At 49.5% G+C, this 21838-nt stretch overlaps 7 protein-coding genes across 7 annotated transcripts; 4 read left to right on the top strand and 3 right to left on the bottom strand.

Annotated features, from left to right (window-relative positions):
- Window positions 1–786: 786 nt before the first annotated feature.
- Window positions 787–1649, bottom strand: N7525_005274 (putative pyroglutamyl peptidase type I; the record flags this gene model as incomplete). Its single annotated transcript, XM_002564948.1, has 2 exons — window positions 787–1473; window positions 1536–1649. The coding sequence occupies 2 exons, from the start codon at window positions 1647–1649 to the stop codon at window positions 787–789; spliced, it is 801 nt and encodes a 266-aa protein (XP_002564994.1).
- Window positions 1650–2548: 899 nt separating this feature from the next.
- Window positions 2549–4428, top strand: N7525_005275 (cytochrome P450; the record flags this gene model as incomplete). Its single annotated transcript, XM_061213344.1, has 6 exons — window positions 2549–2773; window positions 2841–2957; window positions 3009–3111; window positions 3179–3247; window positions 3304–3915; window positions 3992–4428. 6 exons carry the CDS (start codon window positions 2549–2551, stop codon window positions 4426–4428), a joined length of 1563 nt encoding a protein of 520 aa, XP_061070365.1.
- A 1951-nt stretch (window positions 4429–6379) lies between these two features.
- N7525_005276 (uncharacterized protein) lies at window positions 6380–8344 on the top strand (the record flags this gene model as incomplete). Its single annotated transcript, XM_002564946.1, has 1 exon — window positions 6380–8344. One exon carries the CDS (start codon window positions 6380–6382, stop codon window positions 8342–8344), a length of 1965 nt encoding a protein of 654 aa, XP_002564992.1.
- A 1919-nt stretch (window positions 8345–10263) lies between these two features.
- Window positions 10264–14064, bottom strand: N7525_005277 (putative checkpoint protein kinase (SldA); the record flags this gene model as incomplete). Its single annotated transcript, XM_002564945.2, has 3 exons — window positions 10264–12482; window positions 12536–12968; window positions 13075–14064. 3 exons carry the CDS (start codon window positions 14062–14064, stop codon window positions 10264–10266), a joined length of 3642 nt encoding a protein of 1213 aa, XP_002564991.1.
- A 429-nt stretch (window positions 14065–14493) lies between these two features.
- N7525_005278 (DNA-(apurinic or apyrimidinic site) lyase APN1) lies at window positions 14494–16265 on the top strand (the record flags this gene model as incomplete). The annotated part of the gene is made up of 5 exons (XM_061213345.1): window positions 14494–14896; window positions 14957–14993; window positions 15056–15175; window positions 15232–15366; window positions 15416–16265. Coding segments are annotated over 5 exons (1545 nt in total), but the record flags the coding sequence as incomplete, so codon positions are not given.
- Window positions 16266–16734: 469 nt separating this feature from the next.
- Window positions 16735–18592, bottom strand: N7525_005279 (putative nucleotide-sugar transporter; the record flags this gene model as incomplete). Its single annotated transcript, XM_002564942.2, has 2 exons — window positions 16735–18078; window positions 18143–18592. 2 exons carry the CDS (start codon window positions 18590–18592, stop codon window positions 16735–16737), a joined length of 1794 nt encoding a protein of 597 aa, XP_002564988.2.
- Window positions 18593–19604: 1012 nt separating this feature from the next.
- On the top strand, window positions 19605–21770 carry N7525_005280 (glycoside hydrolase family 15 protein; the record flags this gene model as incomplete). The annotated part of the gene is made up of 3 exons (XM_002564940.1): window positions 19605–21369; window positions 21424–21488; window positions 21561–21770. The coding sequence occupies 3 exons, from the start codon at window positions 19605–19607 to the stop codon at window positions 21768–21770; spliced, it is 2040 nt and encodes a 679-aa protein (XP_002564986.1).
- Between the last annotated feature and the right edge of the window lie 68 nt (window positions 21771–21838).

Here is a 21838-nt window from a genome sequence, read left to right on the forward strand (position 1 = left end):
TGGGAGATGGTTTACCTAAATAGGGCTTACAGTCCACTGGAACCTCCGAAGTATTGGGCCAGCCTTTGTACCCGCGTCTACCACAGGTACCGCCACATATACCGCTTGCCTGTTAAAATACTGCTAGCTACCCATTAGGTATTAGGTCACGTGTGTACACAGTTATACCACACATTACACTGCACCTGCTGGAGTGTACGGAGTATGAAGACCTGAGCTTGACTGTATACTTAACAACACACCGTGCGAGCTGCATAATGTTGCAAAATACACCTATACACAGATCCCCGCGTATTTAACCTGCAGAAGTGGAAGAATTTGTAGGGCGGTATCTTGGGGTACAAAATTTGGCCGAATATTTCGGAGGCTCCAATGTATACTCCGTATATGCGTTACCTTTTATATGAGGCTACAGCCTTATTTTGAGGTGCTGAGGCCAGGTAGATGAGGACTTTCAATTTGCTATAATTTTTATAATTTTCTGTTAATATACTGTGCCTTACCCTATTATCCTGTACATGGTAGCTGCGTTAGGTCCAACGACAAAAGAAGCCAGGGAAGTATGAATCAGGCACCTTGTGCCTGGGAGATGCCACATAAATATGCAACAAACGAGATGGAAAGAAACCGGTAATGCATATAAGTCCAGGAAAAACAACTGCTGGGGCCCAAAAAAGACAAAAAAAAAAAAAAAAAAAAAAAATTAACACAACACTATGCACCTATGTAGACACCCCGAAAGAGTATATTGTTAAAGACAAAGCTGACTGCGATACTGCAATCTGGTTATGCCGAATGCTCCTTATCGAACCAGCACGCGACCATTGCCTTAATTAGGGCGAGTGTGACAACCCGGCCTTGCTCAATATTCGCATCCTCTGACCCCCCAGGGACATGGAGGAACAGGATATTGCGATCCTGGCCTTGTAATTGGGCTAAAGACATGCTGGTGTAGAAAATGAAGTCGCACAGGTAGTGACCTGCGTCCTTTGAGATCCGGAGATCCGACTCGGGAGCAAACGAGCGCCACGTCTCCAGGAACTGGTCGTCGGGCTGGTAAGGCGAAGCAGAGGAGGGATCATCTGTAGCACGACCTGGGATCAGAATCGGCGGCAGCCCCAGCCCTTTCCATCGCTTCTCGCCATCCACATAGCCGGGGCGACCATTGATATCGGTAATGTTATAATCATCACGATGGGCTAAACTTTCGACGGAGTAATATTGCCGCGGAGCTGCGATGCCAATATGAATAATGAGATCAGGTCTGCGACCACCATGATTGGCAGCGAACTCCTCCAAAATTAAGGGAAGGGCCTCTCGAACAGTGGCATACGCCACTGGGATCGGAGTGGGATGTACATGGAGTGAGACTCGACGTGGATCCGAGTCCTGGTCTTTAGACGGGAAAAGGAAAGATGATGGAAGAGAGGAAGCGATCAGATATGACGCATTCACAAGGTTGGTCTTGAAGGGCTGGTTTACACTGTTAGTTCTCGGCTCGGATACAAGCAACATCCGAAGCGCAGATCACTTACCCCAAAGCCTGTTATCAGGACGGATATCTCATTAAGCGAAGCCGAGGATTGTGGTCGGCTGTTCCCGACAGGGGTGGGGGTGATATATGGAACAGCCGTGCCGTAGTCACCCATATTTACGGATAATCTCAAAAGTGAAGTTGAGAAGAAAGACGACTTTTAAGCGGGGGGAAGTTGAACAGTTGAACCTTGGGAAGGGCATCGAGACGAATGCGGGGTCTTGGCGGAACCTTGGGACTGCAATGGATTTGGACTAGCCTAATTCCGTTAATTCCGTTAAGCTATATAACTGACCAGTTAGGGCTTCATATTTTAGGATCATACATACAACGTATGTTGTATGTCGTATGTTGCAGCTTCGCTTAGATCTGTCTGCTATTGCTATATGTCTTCAAAAGAAATTATCTTCTCTGGGTTACCGAGACTTTCTTATTCTTTGTATCACGGAGTACAGAACTGGTTTCCCCCCCTCTAGTGATTCTACCGTTCAACTTGCAGAATTTGCAGGCCTCTACGGAATATTATCATTGGCACGGTTATAGATCGCAAACCATCTGCATACAACATATGCAAGTGGAGCCAGACGGAATAGAAACCCCGGTCAAGAATTGCCTGTTCGGGTAAGGATCGCTTAATTTGGCTCTCGTTCTCGCATTCCAGGCTGGGTATACATCGATGTAGGCCAAGAATATTATTTTCTCGGAGCTTTGATGTTCTGGTAAAAGGAGTTGGTCAGCGAAGACCTTATTGGACCTGTCGCTTTTCAATGTTGCTTGGCTTTGGCTCGGTTCGATTCAAGTTGATAGCACTTGATACTGACGTGGGTCCCCCCTTGTTAGAATATCCAGTCCAAGGTCGGTTGGGGGAAAAAAAAGATGGAGTCTCCGTGACTGGTCGATGGCTCGGGAACTATTATAAATGAGAAGGCCCTCGGAGAATATCAGTTTCCAGGAAACTGGGATGTCGCTTCTATTGTCCCCCTGCTCCCTCCGTTTTCAGTCTCGACCTTGACTATGGCAGTCATCAGTGAATTACTCAATAGTCCCTATGTTGTACAGAGTGTGTGCATCGCCCTAGTGGCGGTGTTCATAACAAGTGCTTGGCCCGATATAGCCAACGAGATTCCCTATAGGCGCATTCCTTTGGTTGGGAAGACCTGGTGGGAGCTTACCAACAAAAAGGCCCGGCAACGCTTTACTCAGTCATGTCGTGAACTAATTGCCGAAGGCTTTGCAAAGGTGAATCTTTTAACGGGAAACTATGACAGTGATCTTTGCTCTCAAATATGCTAACAAGCCTTCGAAGGGAGTCAGTGTCTTTCAGATCATCGGAGCTACGAGCCCGATAGTTGTATTGCACCCGAAGTTTGTCGATGAAATTAAGAACCACCCAGATCTGAGTTTTGAAGACTCCATCAAAAAGGCAGGTTATGAGACCGGAAATAATCCGTGACCATGGCTAACTTGCCGATAGACATTCTTTGAGAATCGCATTCCTGGATTTGAACCATTTCATAATGGCACCGCTTTAAAATCTACTGTGGAGATAGTGCGGACCAGTTTGACCCAGGCTCTCGGTATGCATCTACGACTATACATCTCACCTACGAGATAGAATTGACTTATCTTTCCTATTTTAAACAGGGTCTATTTCACTTCGGCTCTCAAAGGAGTCAGGTGCGATATTGAAGGAATCCTTGCCCGCCACCGATGGTATGTTAAAGCACCCCATTTGCAACCCTCTCGCTAACACTTCCACCCTTCGGCAGAATGGAAGCCCTGCCATTTCGCGCAAAAGGTTCCGTACATGGTAGCCCGCCTCTCCTCTCTGATATTCGTTGGAGAGACCATCTCCCACGACGATGAGTGGATCGATGTTTCTGTGAACTATGCCATCGATGCGTTTATGGCTATGCGCGATCTGCGAGAATGGCCATCCATTCTCCATCCGGTCGTACACTGGTTCTTGCCCTCTACGCAAAAGCTACGCAAGCACTTAAAAATGGCTCGCTCCATCATCAGCCGCGAGATAGACAGGCGGGCGTTGATTCGCGCGGGTAAGCTCCCTGCGGATGATCCACCTCGTGGACCTGACGCTCTGGACTGGTATCGTGAGACCGCCGAAGCCCGGAATAATTTGACCTTTGACCAGTCTTGTGCTCAGGTTGGATTGGCGCTGGCCGCCATTCATACCACGTCGAACTTGTTGACCAATGTCATTTATGACCTCGCGGCATACCCAGAGTACATCCAGCCGCTGCGTGATGAGATTCGTGCGGTTGCTGCTGAGGATGGAGTTCTGAAGAAGACTAGTTTGCTCAAGTTGAAGTTGATGGACAGTGTAATGAAGGAATCGCAGCGTACTAACCCACTCTCATTGAGTAAGTCCACATTCTCTCCATGTTCATCATTCAAACCTGTCGTTAAGAATGGCTTGTTTTTGACACTCCACCACAGCCTCCATGAACCGCCTCGCTCATAAGCAAATTGTGCTCTCCGATGGAACTGTAATTCCCAAGGGCGCCAACATGTTTGTTTCCACGAAAACACTAGAAGACGACAGCATCTACCCTAATGCTTCCACTTACGATGGCTATCGATTTTACAAGAAACGCCAGCAGCCCGGCAACGAACACAGACATCAATTTGTAACGACGACAAGTGAGCACTTTGTCTTCGGCCATGGTATCCACGCCTGCCCTGGCCGGTTTTTCGCTGCCAACGAAACCAAGATTATGCTCCTTCATTTGCTCCTGAAGTACGACTGGAAACTACAGAGCGGCGGCCGACCCCCGAACATCGAAAATGGTGTCGAGTCTATCACCGACCCACGTGTTGAGATTCTATTCCGGTCGCGTGAGTCGGAGGTTGACCTGGGTTTCCTAGGTGAGTAGTGGATGGATCTAAGCAGCGCCTTTCCCCCTCCTTTCGTTCTGTACATTGGATTTACGGGGGTAGCTTTTGTGTGTTTTAATCACCAAATGATGTTACTTATAAGCCAGGGGACAAGCTGGATCTTTTTGAATGCTCCGTTTGAAATATCGAGTCATTTCCAAAAGGACCAGTCCAGGGCTTCGAGGTAGATAGCACTCTCCTCGAAAGTGGAGTTAATTGGTATGTGGCCCACAGTTCTGCGGGTATACTGTGGCTATCCATTATAAGCGAGATGAGATCTTCCTAAATCTGTTGAGAATGGATCCCTCCAGGGCTGGATTGGAGAATTCATCACAGATTTCAATGCAGAATGGTTCAACGGTGCATAAGTCACACATATACACTCTTTACGGAGTGGCAATGATATAAAGGAAGTAACTGTCCCCCTGCTGGTTATATAGGGTTCACATGCTAGATATCACGTGACTGGTAAGTATACAAGAAGCATACGGTAATTTTCAACACGTGTGGGACGCGTCGCGCGTCAGTGGAGAAAAACGAACGTGAAGCTTCTCCAACCGCTACGCCTCCTCCATCGTCCCCTCCCAATGGGGTTATATGGGTCTTTTGCTCTTTGCTCCAGAGATCCAGACCGCACAATGAGAATTAGGTGATCGGCGGTACCCAGGTACCCGTACAATATAGATAGGAGGGTGTTTTTTTGGGTTTCTTTGACCGCAACAAACCAATTCACTACAAAAGGGAGACCATAAAAAAAAAAGGATGGACTTTTACTTTTGAAGCCTGAGCCACTACAAGTATGATTGGAAGTTTAAAAAAAAAAAAAGAAAAGAATGAGCTGAAGAATATCAGGGACGACCATCACACTTCTATACACAGCCTAGCCGTTCTCCGTTCTGTTCTGTACAAGCCCTTGCAGCTAGGGAGACGATGTCTTGAAGATGGAGAACCGATCTACCATACGGAGTACTCCGTACGGAGCACATGGTACCTGATCCCAAACACCAGCCCCCTCATTTATGAGGGTCGACAACACCTATCTACCTAAGTAGGTACGGAGTACTCGGTACTCTCTGTACTCCGTATAGCTTACACTGCATGTATCTTCAACAGCTTAGAACCAAAAAGTGGTGATTTGCCCAAGGTGTCCTTACCTCCCAAGGTATGCCAATTTATTTGTCCACAGTGCATGCATTAAGCAAGGCCCAGATGGGGGGTGTCCACACTCTATATAGGAAAGACTCGAGAAAATCTAAACAAAAAAAAACAGTCTGTACTCTGTAAAGAAGAAGAGAAAGAAGGTTGAATCGAACATTTCAAAGACTTCATAGGAGTTTTTAGTACAACGCATAGGATTTTCGCAGTGGGCCAAGTACAACAAGTATAGGGTACCAAGTCCAGTAGGCAGTCCAGTACGGGGAGCACAGGTACCAAGTACCCCCACCACTCCCGCCTCACCCTACGCCCAATCCCCCAATCCTCTTCTTCTCTCTTCTCTCTCTCACTACCAACACCCTTTCCACCATTATCGCGAGATATTCTTCTCGCACCCCTTCTCCATTTGAGGAGACGTTCTTTTCTTTTGTGTGTTTTTTTATTTCCGGGTAATGACGAAATCCTTCATTCCCTACTACTCGGACGGGATGGAGCCGCAGATGTGATCTGGTGATCCCCGATTTCAAGTTGCCGCATTCCTAAGGACATCACGCACACCGAGACCTCGGTTTATTTTCCTTCTATTTCCACGTTACTTCTGCATCATCTTCTGTCGTTGCATTTTCCTTGTTTTTTCTCTTACTCCCCTTGACGATTCACGACATTGACGCGACGCTGCGCGCTTCGACTCGAAGCCGCGTTACTCATCTACTTTCAACTCCCGAGTCCTCGAGTTACTCCCATAAATCGCATTGACCCACGCTCTGCGGTTCGCAAGACCTCAAGACCGCCAGCATGGCTCAACGACAACTTTCGCGCACTCTGCCGAAGAACTTTACCTTCTCCCTCGGCGACAATGAACCCAAGACTCCCGAGCGCCCTCGTACCACTATGGATGTGCCTCCACCACCTCGTCACTCAATCTCCAGTGGTCGTTTGCCTAGGGTTCGGGCTCGCGCTGGTACCAATGTTTGCGCACGCATGGACATGGATATGTTCCAGTTCCACGGCTCTGATGTTCCTCTGCCCTCAATTGAAGTGCCCCAGTCGACTATCGATTTCGAGCCGCCTTCATTCCGCGATTTCGCCAATGACGAGAGATATCTTGCGCCTCCTCGCGCGCGAATGGATTTTAAAACGCCGCCTGCGCAGATCCGCGGCACGCCTTTCGATTCCTGCGACACTGGAAACCCGTGGCCATCGTGGGACCAGACGCCTGGCCCGAACAACATCAAGCGCCCTGACTCGGCCTGCTCGAGTCTGTCAAATTCCTCAGTAGAATCCATCGAAACGTTCGCATCACGACCATCTGTAGGAAGTTTCACCAGTGTCGAGAGCGACCTGTTTGACTCGCACTTCCCTTTAGAAATGTCCAAAGAACCTGAAATTGAGTCGCCTTCGCGACCTCAGAAGCAAGCGGCGGATGTCAAAGTGTCCAAGAAGTCCTGGACTCGCGAGATGGATACCCACTTGTGGAATACCTATCAAATTTATCTTCAGGATCCCACAATGACTCCATTCAAGATGACACCTGGCAGTATCCCCCCTCTGGGGGTCACCTCGCGTGTTGCGCGACGCGCCAAGAAGACATGGGGCCAAAAGAGCAGTCGCATTGTTGAATCTGTCTCGAAATCTGTTGATCCCATCGAAATTTCTACACCCAAAGCTGTGCACGAGGAGATACAACCAGCCTGGCCCAAGTCTGACTCCAAGACTCGACGACGCCTCAAGATGCTATGTCGACGCAAATTCTCGATTTCTCCCCACTATCAGCGCATCATGCAGTCTCGCACCCCCGAGCCCGTCGTCGAGATGTTCGGCCCTCCTACGGATACCCGCGTTAAAGACTTTGCTGATAGCTCGGCCTACGCTACTCGTGACCTCGGCGTTTCTCTTGTCACCGAGCCGACTGCACTCTCTCAGGTTACACAAAACTTGCCGTTGGCCCCGGACTGGTTTAACAACCCCGTGTCTGCTCATGTCGAGCCAGCAGTGGCCAAGACCCCCAGTCAGCATCTTCGTGTTGAATCTGCTCCTAGCATTCCTCGCCTGGGATCTCCATTCGTGTACAGCACTTGGGGCCCCGGTGGATTAAACCGCCAGATCCATGATCCCAGTGCTCGACGTGAGACCGTCCATGTTCCGGGTTATCGTGCCCGACGCAACACCTACTTCGACCAGTCTTTGCCCAGTACTGATGATGTATTCACGAGCGTATCCAGAAAACAGAATAATCCTTCCGATCAAGAGGTTGAACGTCGCTTGGAGAACTACGTTCGTGACAACAAGTTCCAAGACATGGGCCATGGTCGGGTCCGCATTCGCAATCGTGGAGCTACCACTAGCGCTGTTAATCCCAGAGATATGGACCAGCTATTCTCTCCGCCCTCGTCCCTCAACTCAGGCCCAATTGAACCCGAGGAGACTACACCCGTTCTGAAACCCCCTATGAACCCATTGTTGGACCTCGGCGAAAACATCAAGCGCCTTGGCTCACCGTTCCGGATCGAAGGAGGACGCAAGCGTCGCGAAGCCCCGAAGCGGGCCATTAGACGAGCACCTGCACTGTCTGATCCATTCTCGAGCGACGGCCCTAGATATGCTGGACCTGATGACAGCACTTCTCCTATGCAAGTTTCTCCGGATCGAGTACATGACAAAGCTCCCGGTACTTTGCCATACAATGCCTCAGAGGACGGCCTTTCTGATGCTGAGCGCATCCGCCGGCAAATCTTGAATATGCCCTTCACACGCAACTAGTTGCAGCCTTCTTTTGCTGTCGAATTCCCAAGTATCCGTTTCATCGTGGCCTCGATTTCTTTGCGAGATTTTATCCCCCTTTGCATTATGACTTGAACGAGATACCGATAGGGCCCTGGTACGGCCTTTGCATTTCCAGCCTTTTTATGACAGTAACACCACCATCGACGACTGTAACGATACGTTTGAACGTTTTCCTCGCCCTCAACCCTCAACGTCACGTTGAACCCTAACGACAAAAAATCCCCCCAAAAAAAGTGATGGGTCTTTCTGCTTTTCATTTGGTCGAAACCCGCACACAGTACATCGGCATCTGGCTGTTGGTTACCTGCCTACGAACATTGACCTCGTCTGCCGTAACAACAATCACCTTGTGTGTCTGTTGTGTTTCGCACCTTTTACTCGGTGAAACCAGCATTGATTTTTCTCGATGCAGTTTTATCATTCATTCACTCACAACCTCATTTCCTTTTCTTTCGACGGGGCTTTCACCTGGAACAAAATCACCCAAATATACCAAAAAAAAGTTGAAAACAACCGAAAACCCATATCTGCTGTGAGCAATCAGCAACAATCGCTATCTTTTGCGACCCACGCTCCTTACATATTCCCTTGTATCTTCTTTTCTCAGACCTTGTCTAGTCGTTTATCCCTGCATCTCCTACATGGTACAACATTCCTTTCCCATGTCATCTTGGAGATGCGGCCCGACTTGATAATGGTCACCTTTCGAATTACCCGTCACACATGGAAACGACTCCCTGCCTCTATGTTGGCCCTTGTCAACAGGATGGCAATGCACCCCCCCAAAAAGCGAATGTGCAACGATACATATGCAAGTACATAGACGAACTGAAACGAAACGAACACGCATGAATATTGCAGTTGACCAACGACATCCCTGATACGCAAGCGAGGTGTTTGGTTTTCTTTTGCCAGTGATTCCCATTTCTTTGCATCTCATGATCTCAATCTTGAAGCTGATTTCCCCGGATAATTCCACTTCTTGATTGGTGATCCACGATTTCCCCATGCCCTCGATCCTCGATTTGATTCCGCTCGCGCTCCATGATTCCCCCTGTGGCGAGCCTTATTGGGTTTGCATCCGGATAATCGCGTGTCTTTTTCTCAGGTCTTCTTTCTTGCCCTCTTCTGCGTCTCATGGCGTATGGATGTCTGTTTTTTTTTTTTTTTTTTTTTCAGAGCTTTTTTGCTGGATCTTTCTGATCTTCCTCTGGAGCTTGTGAGAGTTTGGCCGTTTTATCTATTTTTCTTCTGATTTATTCTTGTTCCTGCGAGGGTTGATCTTTTACAGCAATGGCTTTGTTTGATCGAACTGATCCGCCAATTGAATTACCATCTTTTCCATTTTCATCTCTTCTTTCGATTGTAGGTTACCGATTGCTCGCTGACTTTGTACCTGAGTCCTTGAGCAGATTCCCTCATCCTTGAAGGACTGCACTTTTGCCACGGGGTTTCAATGCGTACGTATGTTGCAGGTATCACTCGCAACAGATAGACCCCCTACTATATTCCTCGTTCTCGCTTGGAGCATGCTCTTACAAGGTTTTATACCAGGCTTGTCAACCTTAGGGGCCCCGGGCCATCCACACTAGTTACGTAAGCTCTAGTTTGGTCCGTTTACCCCCGGTTTGTTATACTTGAAAGTCATAGTTAGCAGCGAGCAAGAGGAACTCAGGATACTTGGAATGGTCATGAATAGCTGGCCTTAATGCGACGAAGAGTCAGTATCAGATATTATCTACAGACTAGGCCAACATACCAACAAACAAGATTAAATCAGAACAAGAGTAACAAGCAAACATAACATGAGAAGAAGATGGGGGTATAAGTTATAAAAATATGTGCAATAAGCAATTCAACACAACAACCGGATCAGAAACAAGACAAAACGAAAATCACTTCTCCAGTTTCTTCTTCCGCTCAGCAAGCAGAGCCTCAATCTTCCGAATCTGAAGAGCAAGACCCTTCTTCTCGGCATTGGCGAGGAGCCACTCCTCCATGCCGCGACGAACATACCGCATGGAATGCAAGACGGGCAGAATAGGCGCGGACGACAAACCCGCATCGACTCCGTTCTCGCGCTCGATGCGCTGCCAGCGCTCGGCACCGGGGTTCAGCAAGAGATCAAAGACACCAGCCCAGAGCTCACGGTCCCAGTATCGTTTCAGAGATTCGCGGATGCGATAGGTGCGGGATGATGGATTGCCGCTGTTGCCGTCGGTGGCGGTAGATTCGATGTATTTGCCGAATAACAGGACATGGATCACGCCGGCAATACCGTAAAGATCGATATGGTGGGTCCAGGGGCGCATCTCGCGGATCTCGTTGCACTCATGCGTACCGGTTTCCCAGTCGGCGATGAATTGCACACCTGGCGAGAAGGCTTGCATGTCGATGCTGCGGCCGAAGTCGATCAGGGCTAGGCCCTTTTGTTGCCAGCCGTAGGAGCCGCTTGGGGAGTAGTGGATGCTTTCGCGGGGATCGAAGGCGGTTTCATCGGCACCGAGGTCGAGTAGGGAGAGGGCCTTGGAGGGTGGCTCGTTTGGATTGTGTTCGTCTAGGCGGACGAGGCAGTTGTCGGCTTTGATGTCACCGTGCAGGACGCCGTTGGCGTGGAGTGCTTCGACGGTGCGGAATAGCTCGACGGAGAAGAACATTGCTAGGACCTCCTCAAGACCGCCTTCAGAAGTATGGTTGGGATTGATGGTCTCGTTGCGGACGAAGTTGACGAGGTCGAGTATGGTGCCTTGTCCTCGATAGTCCTCCACTAGGAAACTTTCACGTTGATGAACATGCAATTCGTGTGCGCGAACAATGCTGTCGATGGCGCGAGAATGATCCGTAGATTGTCGTAGGCGGCTATATGCTGTGCGAATCATGTAAAACTCCCACGCACTTGATGGTCCATTTTCGACCTTGACTGCTTCGAAGGGGAATCGTGGAGTCTCATAAGCGTTCGACTTTCTCAGTTGGGAAGTTTTGCCGTTAGGGGTTCTGCCATCATCAGAGTCCGAGTCATAAGATTCAAGACTGTCGACACTCTCGGCGAGATAGACGGGGGCATAAGCACCGGCTCCTAGCTCACGTCTAATAATGTAGCTTCGTTCCGCCCCTGGAAATTCGAGTATAGGTGTGTCAAATGCATCATCCCCGCCACTCTTTGAACGCCTGGTGCTAGTCTTGACGAATTTCTGGATCATCGAAGCATAGTTGCTATCTTCAACATGACCGTGATAACCCGTGTACGTCGCAAGTGGCTTTTCCAGGGAATTGAGAATCGTGTTGCGAATGCCTTTGTCAGTCGGATTGCACTGCGCATCCCTAATTATCGGTTCCCGTCTCCGGAGCTTGGGCGCGAGGGCCTTGAAGGCCATGGGACTGAATGGTACATCAGCTGCAGACTCAACAGTATGATCTCCGTATGGCGTATTTGTCCCTAGTGGACTGGAAAGCAAAAAGTTATTGTCTGGTGATCGAGGCTTCGAGGGCGTTTTTGTGTTATAAATGCTCTTTCGGGCGGTTGTCAAAGAAGGAATGGACTCCGTTCGCTCCACAATAGGTGTCATGAAGGGAAGGCGGTTCTGAGCCATGACCGCAGGGTCACGGTAGGTCCCCCATGGCGGAGCATAGTCCTCTGGCATTTCCGGTACAAATCCTTTCCTCTCCGGTGTTCCTTGTGTCGAGCTACCCTCCGCTTCATCACTAACGACAGAATGTGAGGTGACTTCCGCATTTTCAATATCTGGGATATCACGATCTGGGTTGAACTCTGTCCAATCGCTGCCATCGCCATCGACGCTCTCAGCTCGTGTCGTGTTGGCATAGTCGGTATCATCGTAGGATTTGTGGAAAGTTTGAGTCTCCTCGTCTGCAAAGTCGCTGGAGGCCGCTGAAATGTGCCCTGTGCCTGTACTATCTCCGTCGCAGTCGTCATCTTCGTAATCGCTACCGCAGAAGCTATCTGCTTCTTCTTCAGTCTCTGCCTTCAATGGCTGATTGAAAATGCTATAGATCTCATCCGTCGCTGCACGAGTGTGCATGGTCATTGTCGGTTCCCGAGTACTCTTACGCCGAACCTTTTTATTATTGGACGGGGAGTCAAACTTCATTTTGACTGCACAAATGTCAGATCAACCTGCCTAGGAAGTAAAAACTGATACTACTCACCTGTTTGTGTTTGTGTTGTTTCCCCTTTGATCTTGGTGCGACTCGCTTTGCCAGTTTTGCCCCCATGGCTCTCGCCTTGATATTTGGATTGATCGTGATTAGCTGCGGCAAGATTTTGGCCTAAATGCTCCGGCAATTCCTCTGGTGAATGAGATTTCCCTGGCAGGGACTCGGTACTGCCTGCGTTCCCAGAGATCTGTTGCAAGGGCTCTTTTTGTTGCCGCCAATTCTTGCCCATCCAACCACGCTTGATGGCCCTGAGTTCTTCGAAACTCATCTCATGTGCAGGGTTAGTGCGGTCAGGATATACGGATTCCAGGTCGATAAATACACGTTCGCGTCGGCCGGTGCGCGGGTTAATCGCTTCCCTTACGTGATGTTCGGGTACTTCTTTGGGTGGCATTGGTCTTTTGGAAGGAAGATCTGGATTGGACTGAATACATAATAAAATACCATAGGTTCATGCCAGCAATTAGTCCTGTGATCGTAAATATGTGGAGGTCTGAAGAGGGAAAGGGCAACCTGGAATAAGAACTCACCTCGTCCCTGAAGATAGCCATCTTTTGTGTTGGCGCTGCTTTCTTCGCAACCTTCAATGTTTCTCCTGCCCATGGCTTCGCCTCCACTTCGTTCTCCTTCTTACGGTCCCGAATCGATCCAATGCTTTCCCATCCCTTTGTCGATCCACCAGTTGCGGGACCCGGTGCAGCAGAGTCGGCGTCTGAGAAGATAGCCATCTTTGGCTTTCCAGACTTGGTTTTCGCGGCACCACCTGTCTGAGACGAGGGCCGTGAAGCTTGTGGGTCAGCAGAGGCATCTGATGGCGCGAACGGGTTCATCTTGGCGGCCAGCGCGGGACGGACAGTCGGCAAAGCAGGCGACGAGGGCCCGGTATCTTGTGGACGCTGGTCGTATCGGAATTGAAACTCGCTGTACTTCCGGGCCAATCTTTCAACGGGTCGCGCCTCACGGTCGATACCGAGCCTGTACACCTCATCGGCTTGTGACCACCGACCAGCACCCTCTAGCCAGCCGGCAAATTCCTCATAGAAAAGAGCCAGACTTTCACCGATCTTATGACGTGCAAGGAATGCAAATGCTTCGCGCGGGGCATCGGAGAAGAGTCGAACATAATGAAGCCATAATCGTAGATACCGAGGGTCGTTTCTGTAGTGTGAGGATGAAAGGAATGACTTCGTTGCCCGCTCCAATAAGGGGAGAAGACCGGATTCTGCGGTCGCTTGTGCGGACGGGTATGCGTTCAGGGTCCACTTGACATAACGGTCATAAACATCGAGCGGATCGTCCGATTCTCCTATCGACTGCAATTCACTTTCGAATTCTTGGCGCACAGCATCGTTGATGGTTCTGGTGCCGTTTGGCGATGGCGAGGGAACCTTGTCGCCGTTACTACCAGCTGAAAATATCCGGGCGAGTTCTCTGGCTGATCGGCCACCGGGCAGTGATTGGACGTTTTCCTTTTGTGCTTCGATGATATCGAAATCGACCAATTCGTCGGGGGCTGCCATGTTAGTGACAACGACAAATGAGATGAGATCGCACAGATCCCAGATTCTCGTCGACCAAAAGTTCAAATTGGGCAAGTAATAACTCTGGCGGGGCTGCAAGGAGAATCTTTGGTTATCGATAAACATCACATGACTGTTGCCCGGGAGACCGTCACGTGGTCCGTACTTCTTCCTGGACTTCCATGCGTTATAGTTGTACCCTGCTGACAGCGTCGGAGGATAGAATACCCAATTGAGACTATTCTACAAGCTCAATTTGTTTTATGACCACAGTCTTCAATGAAGTCTATATTTCGGTCATCGTGAGTCTTCAGAGTGTGTAGGGTCCCATCTTGGTCCGCGAGGCTTGGCAATATCAACTTCTTCGGGTCTTCGATCAGAGTACCCACCCAGCTCCAAGAGGCTTTGTACACTGTGACCACTTTCAGTGCTATGTGTTGCCAAGCATCCGAGTCGCCCATGTGCGAAGACTCTGGATCCAAGGTCAACCATAAAAGGAACCTCAGCAATGGAACATCTGAACTGTCGCCACCCAGACGATCCAAACGGCAGAAATCCACTACGAATTTGAAAGAACTCTCTTCTCCAGAAGCCTCGGAGTTGGAGCCCGAAGAATTTACTCCTGCGTTGAAAGAAGAGGTTGACGACAAACGTCTGGTTCATACTGCCAAGGAGAAGAAAAAGAAGGCTCCAGTTAAGAAGTCCAACGAAGACGTCAAACCTAAAAAGGCGAGAAAGTCCAAGAAAGACCAAGAAGTCGAGAGTATGCCTCTGGCACTGCGGACGAAGGGTCTGCGTATGTTCGTCGGTGCTCACGTCAGTGGTGCAAAAGGTCAGTGTTCTCGGCATGTCATCGACTCAATTCGATAATAACTCAATGCTTGTCGAGCAGGTGTCTTTAATTCAATACATAATAGTGAGAATATCGGGTAAGTTCGAGGGTCTTCCCATTACATCCAAGTTTTAAAATTTGTTCTAATCTTGCAATCAGAGGAAATGCAATCGCCTTGTTCTTGAAGTCACAGCGCAAATGGGACAACCCAGCTCTCCAGGACGACCATCGCGATCAATTCCGTAAACTTTGCGTAGAAAAGGGTTACGATGCGGCCAAGTGAATATGTCCCATTTGAATGGATCCGAATGCAATCACTAACATCTACTACCCAGGCACGTTCTCCCTCATGGGTCTTACCTTGTCAATTTGGCCCAAAACGATAAAGCTAAATCCAAGCAAGCATACAATTCCTTCTTGGATGACCTGCGCCGATGCGAGGCACTTGGAATTACACTTTACAACTTCCAGTGAGTCGACCGTTTACCAACCATATCAGCCCAGACTAACAACACCAAGCCCCGGAAGTACCAACCAGACTCCCCTGCCCGAAGCACTTTCCCGCCTGGCAGAGATGTTAGTCCAGGCCATCACTGAAACGACGACCGTAGTTCCCGTCCTGGAAACAATGTGCGGCCACGGCAACACAATTGGCGGCGCACTGTCCGAATTCCGCGACCTGCTAGCTCTAATCCCGAAAGAGCATCACTCTCGCATCGGCATTTGCGTTGACACCTGCCACAGTTTTGCAGCCGGCTATGATCTCACATCACCAGCCGGATTCAAAGCCTTCCTCGCCGAATTCGACGAGCTAATCGGAATCCAATTCCTCCGAGCTCTGCACCTCAATGACTCAAAAGCACCGCGCGGAAGCAAGCGCGATCTGCACGCCAACATCGGCACGGGGTTCCTAGGCCTGCGCGCATTCCACAATGTCATGAACGAGCCACGGTTTGAAGGGCTACCTATGGTCCTTGAGACACCCATTGACCGTGTTCCGGAGCAGAACGTAGCTATCGGAGATGATGCAGCCGATGGCAGTGAGAGCGAGTCCGAGAAGAAGAAACAGCCAAAGAAGGGACCCAAGAGGCCTTCTGGTGCGGGCGCAGCTGCTGTTCCCGATCCGGGTGTGTGGGCGGCTGAGATCAAACTACTTGAGTCGCTGATTGGTATGGATCCTGAAGGAGAAGAGTTCCGGGCTCTTGAGGCTCGTCTTTCAGAGGAGGGTCGTGCGGAGCGCGAGAAACATCAGGATCAGTATAACCGTAAGCTCGAGGCGGACGAGAAAAAGAAAGCGAAGGAAGCAGGCAAGGCCAAGGGACAGAAGAGTCTGATGGACATGATGAAGGGTGGTGCCGCGAAGGAGTAGATGTGTATTCTTTCTTGCGCTCGGAGCAGAGGTTTAGCAAGGCGATCAAGAATGCTTGTTGTGGTTCTGTGTACTTTTTATGTTATTCTTCGGACTAAATAATAATGAAGAACGAAATCATTACAACACTCGAAGGATCCCATAATACAAAGGAGCAAATCTGTAACCCTTATTTATATATAGCCGTTGGAAGTGGGAAATTCAATTGACGGTATCAGTTAAGCCAAAGCCAAAATCCAGACAACCCCCTTCATGCAAGCAGAAATAAGAAATTGTATTCTGGTCCACCCAGAGTTCGATCCATAGCTGTCAGGGTAGACATGCGATTCCAAGAGGGATACTAGGTTCTCTTCGAGTAGGTCACAGACCCTCCAACATGGAAGAGAATATAGGATAAAAATTGTCATATGCATGTGCAATATAGGTGAATGAAAATAAGAGAGGAGTGGTTAAGAATGAGTGTGAGATGCTAATTCTGGGTGAAATTTTGGTTCCTAATGGGCGAAACAGACGAGCTGGATTGTACGCCCGGCGATGCTTCGCGATCAGGGACATGTAAGTGAGGGAACCCTGCCTCAGCCATTGTAGTGATGGTCGCAGGTGCTGATTTAAGGGGCGAAGACGGGCCGTCATCTTCTAGAATGATAGAAGTCGAGATCGAGAGACCGCGCCGGGCACCACTAGAGCGCACTCGGAATGAGCGTTTGTCACCGGCTGATGACGATTGGGGATCATCGTTGAGGTATCCACCCGGCGTAGGGCTAATGATGCTGGAGTCCTGATGGGCAACTCGGCGATAATCCCCCTGATCGCCACTGCTATGCTCAGCTTCGTCGGTATCAGATGTAGGACTCGACTCGCGACTCGATGGATCCTCTTCCGGTAGCTCGCTGCGCATTCCTGCAATCTTCATGTAGTTGTACGCTGCAATGCTGCTGATAGTAACGACCAAACCGGTCACATTGACCGTTGTGAGTTTATCATGGAAGACAATGCCCGCGGCACTGATTGTGACTACTTCCTTGAAGATACCGCAGATGCTAAGTGTGACAACTGAGGACCGCTTCAGAAGCGCAAACTCAGAGGAAATCATGCAGAACGCAAGTACTCCAGGGAAAATCAGAAGGAACGAGCCAAATAGGTTCCCTTGTTTGCTGGCGAGCGCAAGGTATCCTTGGTAGATCTCATGAGGACCCTCAACAGATAGCGCGATAGTGATGAGCGAAAGGAACATGATAGGAGTCAGGAGAAAGAGAGTTGAGAATGGATTTGAAGTAGCCGGGTGGCGAAGCAAAAGAATTTGTGTCAGACCCCATCGGAAGCCCGAAAAGAATGCAGACGCAATGACGAGTGCGAAGCCAAGCGCATTGAAAGCTGTCTCTCCAGCGACCATCATCACGACTCCTATTGTCATTGTGGCAATGATGATGATTAATTTGGTGGAAGGCTTTTCGAGACGGAAAAGGAAGGCGAATAACAGGACGAAGGCAAGAGCAGACGATTTGCACATGGTCAAGAAAGTAAGAGAGATAAACCTCAAGGACATATTCCCGAGACCAACGTCAAGCGAGGTTGCTGCACCACACGGAACGAGGCGAGTGAAGTAGAATAATTTGGACATGATGGGTTGCGGTTCCTCAGGGCCATCGAGGGGAGATGTGGCCGCAGACCTTGTCGGTTGTCGCGGACGGAGCGATGGAAATATCCAGAGTATAATAACGGAGAGAGAGAATTGGACAGCCATGTGTAAGCTCGTTGTGAAAAGAGGGAAAGGAAAGACGACATCGCTCTCGGAGAACATCCATTTGTTGTACTACAAACACGCCAATTGTTAGTTCCTTCTCGACTTCCAAAAATTATTGCGAATAAACACTCACTATTGAAATGGACAGTGAGAAGAGATACCACAGCAAGATCAACCCACCGTTGATGAGCAGCCTCTTGACAATGTTTCCGTCTGACAGAATCTCGCGAATAGAACCGTGGCTCTTGACATCTGCGATTCGAGCATCCAACTTGCGGCGTTGCTTTCGCCGTCGACGTCGCTGACGTTTTTGATGTGTTGTGAGTCCAGTTTCCTCGTCATATTGGTCATCATCCGAACTCATCGGGTCCAGCTCCAGAGTCTCCGCAGCGGATAAGATATCGGACGCATCGGTGTCTTCTGCGGCGGTCAGAGGTTCCTGTTCCTCGCGCTTGTGATTTCCTCCATCTCCATGCGACCAGAGCGTGTCATTGCGCTCTGTGGAAATTGGTTGTGAGGCTCGCCCTGTCCCGGTAAGCATGGAGCTTCGCCGACGATGGTGGGCGCCGGCGGAGGGCCCCATTCTGATAACTGGGACAGTTACGAGGTATTAAGTTAAAGAGCGAAACTGAGATGTTATCTCCATTAACGTGGATGGAATAAGATTTGTCACACAACAGTGCACGAGGGCAAAAAGCCTCGAGAGTTTCCAAGGGGAATATGCTGACAAAGAATCAACGAGGGGGATGTCAAAAGGCTGAAGAAGTTGGGGAAAAATCCAAATGCGAAAGCTCAAAACAGGAAAAATGAAATTAAAAGGAATGAAAACGAGAGAATATAATGAAGAAAGAGATGAGTTCAAAGAATGGCAATGGGGAAATTGAAATGGAAATTGAACTTGGAGGATGTCTCTCATTTTCCCTTCTCTCCTTCTCTCCTTCACCTCTCTCATTGGTTAAACACCATCTTAATATCTTATCCCCACTGTCCGGTCGATCCGGGGTCAAGGGGAAAAAGGAAAAGATCATTTCGGTATTTCGATATCTTGATATCTTGATATCTCCCGATATTCCAGCGTTTCCCGAGATTGGTGAAGAGTTGGTGATGTCTGAGGAATATCTTCCCCGTCATTTCTCATTGGCGGACTGAAACCTCCGCCAGCTTCAAGCGGTATACGGAAGCTCAACCTCCCTTGATCATTCCATTTTAGCTGGTGGGATTGGCATGGATTGTTGTCGACAAGATTGACAAGACCAGGTTTCACTAGCCTCAAATACGAGTCCATTTGAGAACCGACAATATGTCTTTGGCCGAGCTCAAGGTTTATCTCCAATGAAGGAGAAGAAGCCCTAAATCAGGCATAGCCATGACCTCAGATCCAACCATTATCATCATCATGTCGTGGTGTCTCCCACCAGTTCCGGGAATAATATATGTCGGAGGGTGCGGATAATAAGCGACATTGGGGGTTTTCTTTCTTCATCTTCTTCTCTTCCCATCTTCCTTAGGTTGATGCTGCAAAAGAGCATTCGGTCTTCATCACCGGCATTCGGAACTTGTATCAGATCAATTGATAGTTCTCTCGCATTGTCATCATGTCTGAATTTCAGTACAATGCCATTGAGGACTACGGCTTGGTCGGGGACATGCACACCTGTGCCCTGATTAGCAAGGCTGGTAGCTTGGATTACATGTGCTGGCCAGTCTTTGACTCGCCTACCGTTTTCTGCCGCCTGTTGGACGACAAGAAAGGAGGGTTCTTCTCCGTGAAGCCCTACAAGACGGTGGTCGATGCCCACAGCAAGCAGCGGTATCTTCCATACTCGAACCTGCTCGAAACTAGGTGGACCAACGAGGATGGCGTCGCGACATTGCTGGACTACTTCCCCGTCACACCTAAAAAGGGTGTGCAGCAGTCCCGGTTGTTGTCAGGATACTGTCCTTGCAACGAACCGGGGACCAACCGCTTCAAGTCGGGTCTGCAGCACTCGGGCCTGATCAGAAAGCTGGAGTGTAGCCGTGGCTCAATGGAACTGCAAGTGCAGATGTTCCCGGCTTTTAATTATGCTCGAGACTCGCACAACACCCGTGCCAAGCTGGACGATGACATGGCCAAGCACCGGCTGCAGACCGTCCACTTTGAGAGTGAGACCGAGCGGCTGCAACTCGAGATCTTTGCCGATTCACGAGAGCCAGATAAACTTGGTTTCCCCTCTGCGTCTTTGAAACTGGAGGAACGAGATGGCCTCCGTGGCCGCGGATTTGTGGCCTGGATCCGTTTGTCGGAGGGGCAGACCATCCATCTGGTCTTGCACAGCCCAGAGAAGTCTGTCCCCAGCACGGCCACCATGGGAGCCTACCTCATGAAAATGGAGGAGGAAACCTCTGACTATTGGACTGACTGGACACGCAAGTGTCAATTCCGTGGTCATTACCGCGAGACAGTCGAGCGCAGTCTCCTCATTCTGAAGCTGTTGACGTACAAGCCCACGGGTGCAATTATCGCGGCGCCCACATTCTCGCTCCCCGAAAATGTCGGAGGCGCCAGGAACTGGGATTATCGGTATTCCTGGGTGCGTGATACAGCCTTCACGTTGTATGTCTTTCTCAAGATGGGCTACAGTCAAGAAGCGGAATCGTATGTCAATTTCATCTTCGAGCGGATCTTCCCACATGCTTCCCATGACCTTGATCCCAACGGCAAGAAACCTTTCTTGCCGCTGATGTTCACCATCCGGGGAGAGTACGACATTCCGGAGGTGGAACTGGACCACCTCGATGGGTACAAAGGCAGCAAGCCTGTTCGCGTCGGCAATGCTGCCGTCTTCCACACGCAGCTGGACATATACGGCGAATTGTTGGACAGTATCTACCTGTACAACAAGCACGGAAACCCCATCACCTATGACCAGTGGAACTCTATCCGGCGTATGATCAACTACGTCCTCGGGGTTAGAAACCACAAGGATATGTCCATTTGGGAATCCCGTGGCCAGGTCCAAAACTTTCTCTATTCGAAGATCATGATGTGGGTGGCCCTGGATCGCGGAATTCGCCTTGCGGAGAAACGTTCTAGCCTGCCATGCCCGGATCGCTTTGAATGGATCAAGGCCCGGGACGATATGTACGACGAAATCATGAGCAAGGGGTACAACGAAGAGCGCGGCCATTTCTGCCAGAGTTATGAGAGTCCCGAGGTCCTGGATGCATCCATCTTGATTGCGCCCTTGGTATTTTTCGTTGCGCCAAATGATCCGCGATTCATCAGCACCCTCAGGAGGATTCTGCAAAGCCCCGAGCATGAGGGTCTGTCCAGCGCCAAGATGGTGTTCCGATATGACCATGAGAAAGCCAACGACGGTAGGTTTCTATTGTTTCTTAGGATAAACAAGTACTGATACTCGCGTTGCACAGGTATGGCAGGGGGTGAGGGTGCCTTCATCATGGTAACCTTCTGGCTTGTTGAAGCCATGGCTCGTGTAAGTTTTCTGGAACTGCCAACTAGAAGAAAACATTGAACTAGGCTGACTAGGCTGAAATTGGAAATACAGGCTGCCAAATATGATGTGCCCATTCCAAACATCTGGAAACTCGCACTTTCGCACTTTGATAACATCCTGTCCTACGCGAATCACCTGGGCATGTTCTCTGAAGAAGTGGCCATTTCCGGTGAGCAGATGGGCAATTCTCCACAGGCTTTCAGCCACCTGGCTTGTGTTAGCGCTGCAATTAATTTGGGAAGAATTGGAGGTGGCAGCTAAGTATAGACTGACAATGATACTGTTGTGTTTGGGGGGGAAAAAGAACAAAAGTTGTTTGATGCAATTCT

Source organism: Penicillium rubens, assembly GCF_028828025.1.
Source record: "Penicillium rubens strain IBT 27055 chromosome Unknown utg000002l_segment0_segment0, whole genome shotgun sequence".
NCBI lineage: Eukaryota > Fungi > Ascomycota > Eurotiomycetes > Eurotiales > Aspergillaceae > Penicillium > Penicillium rubens.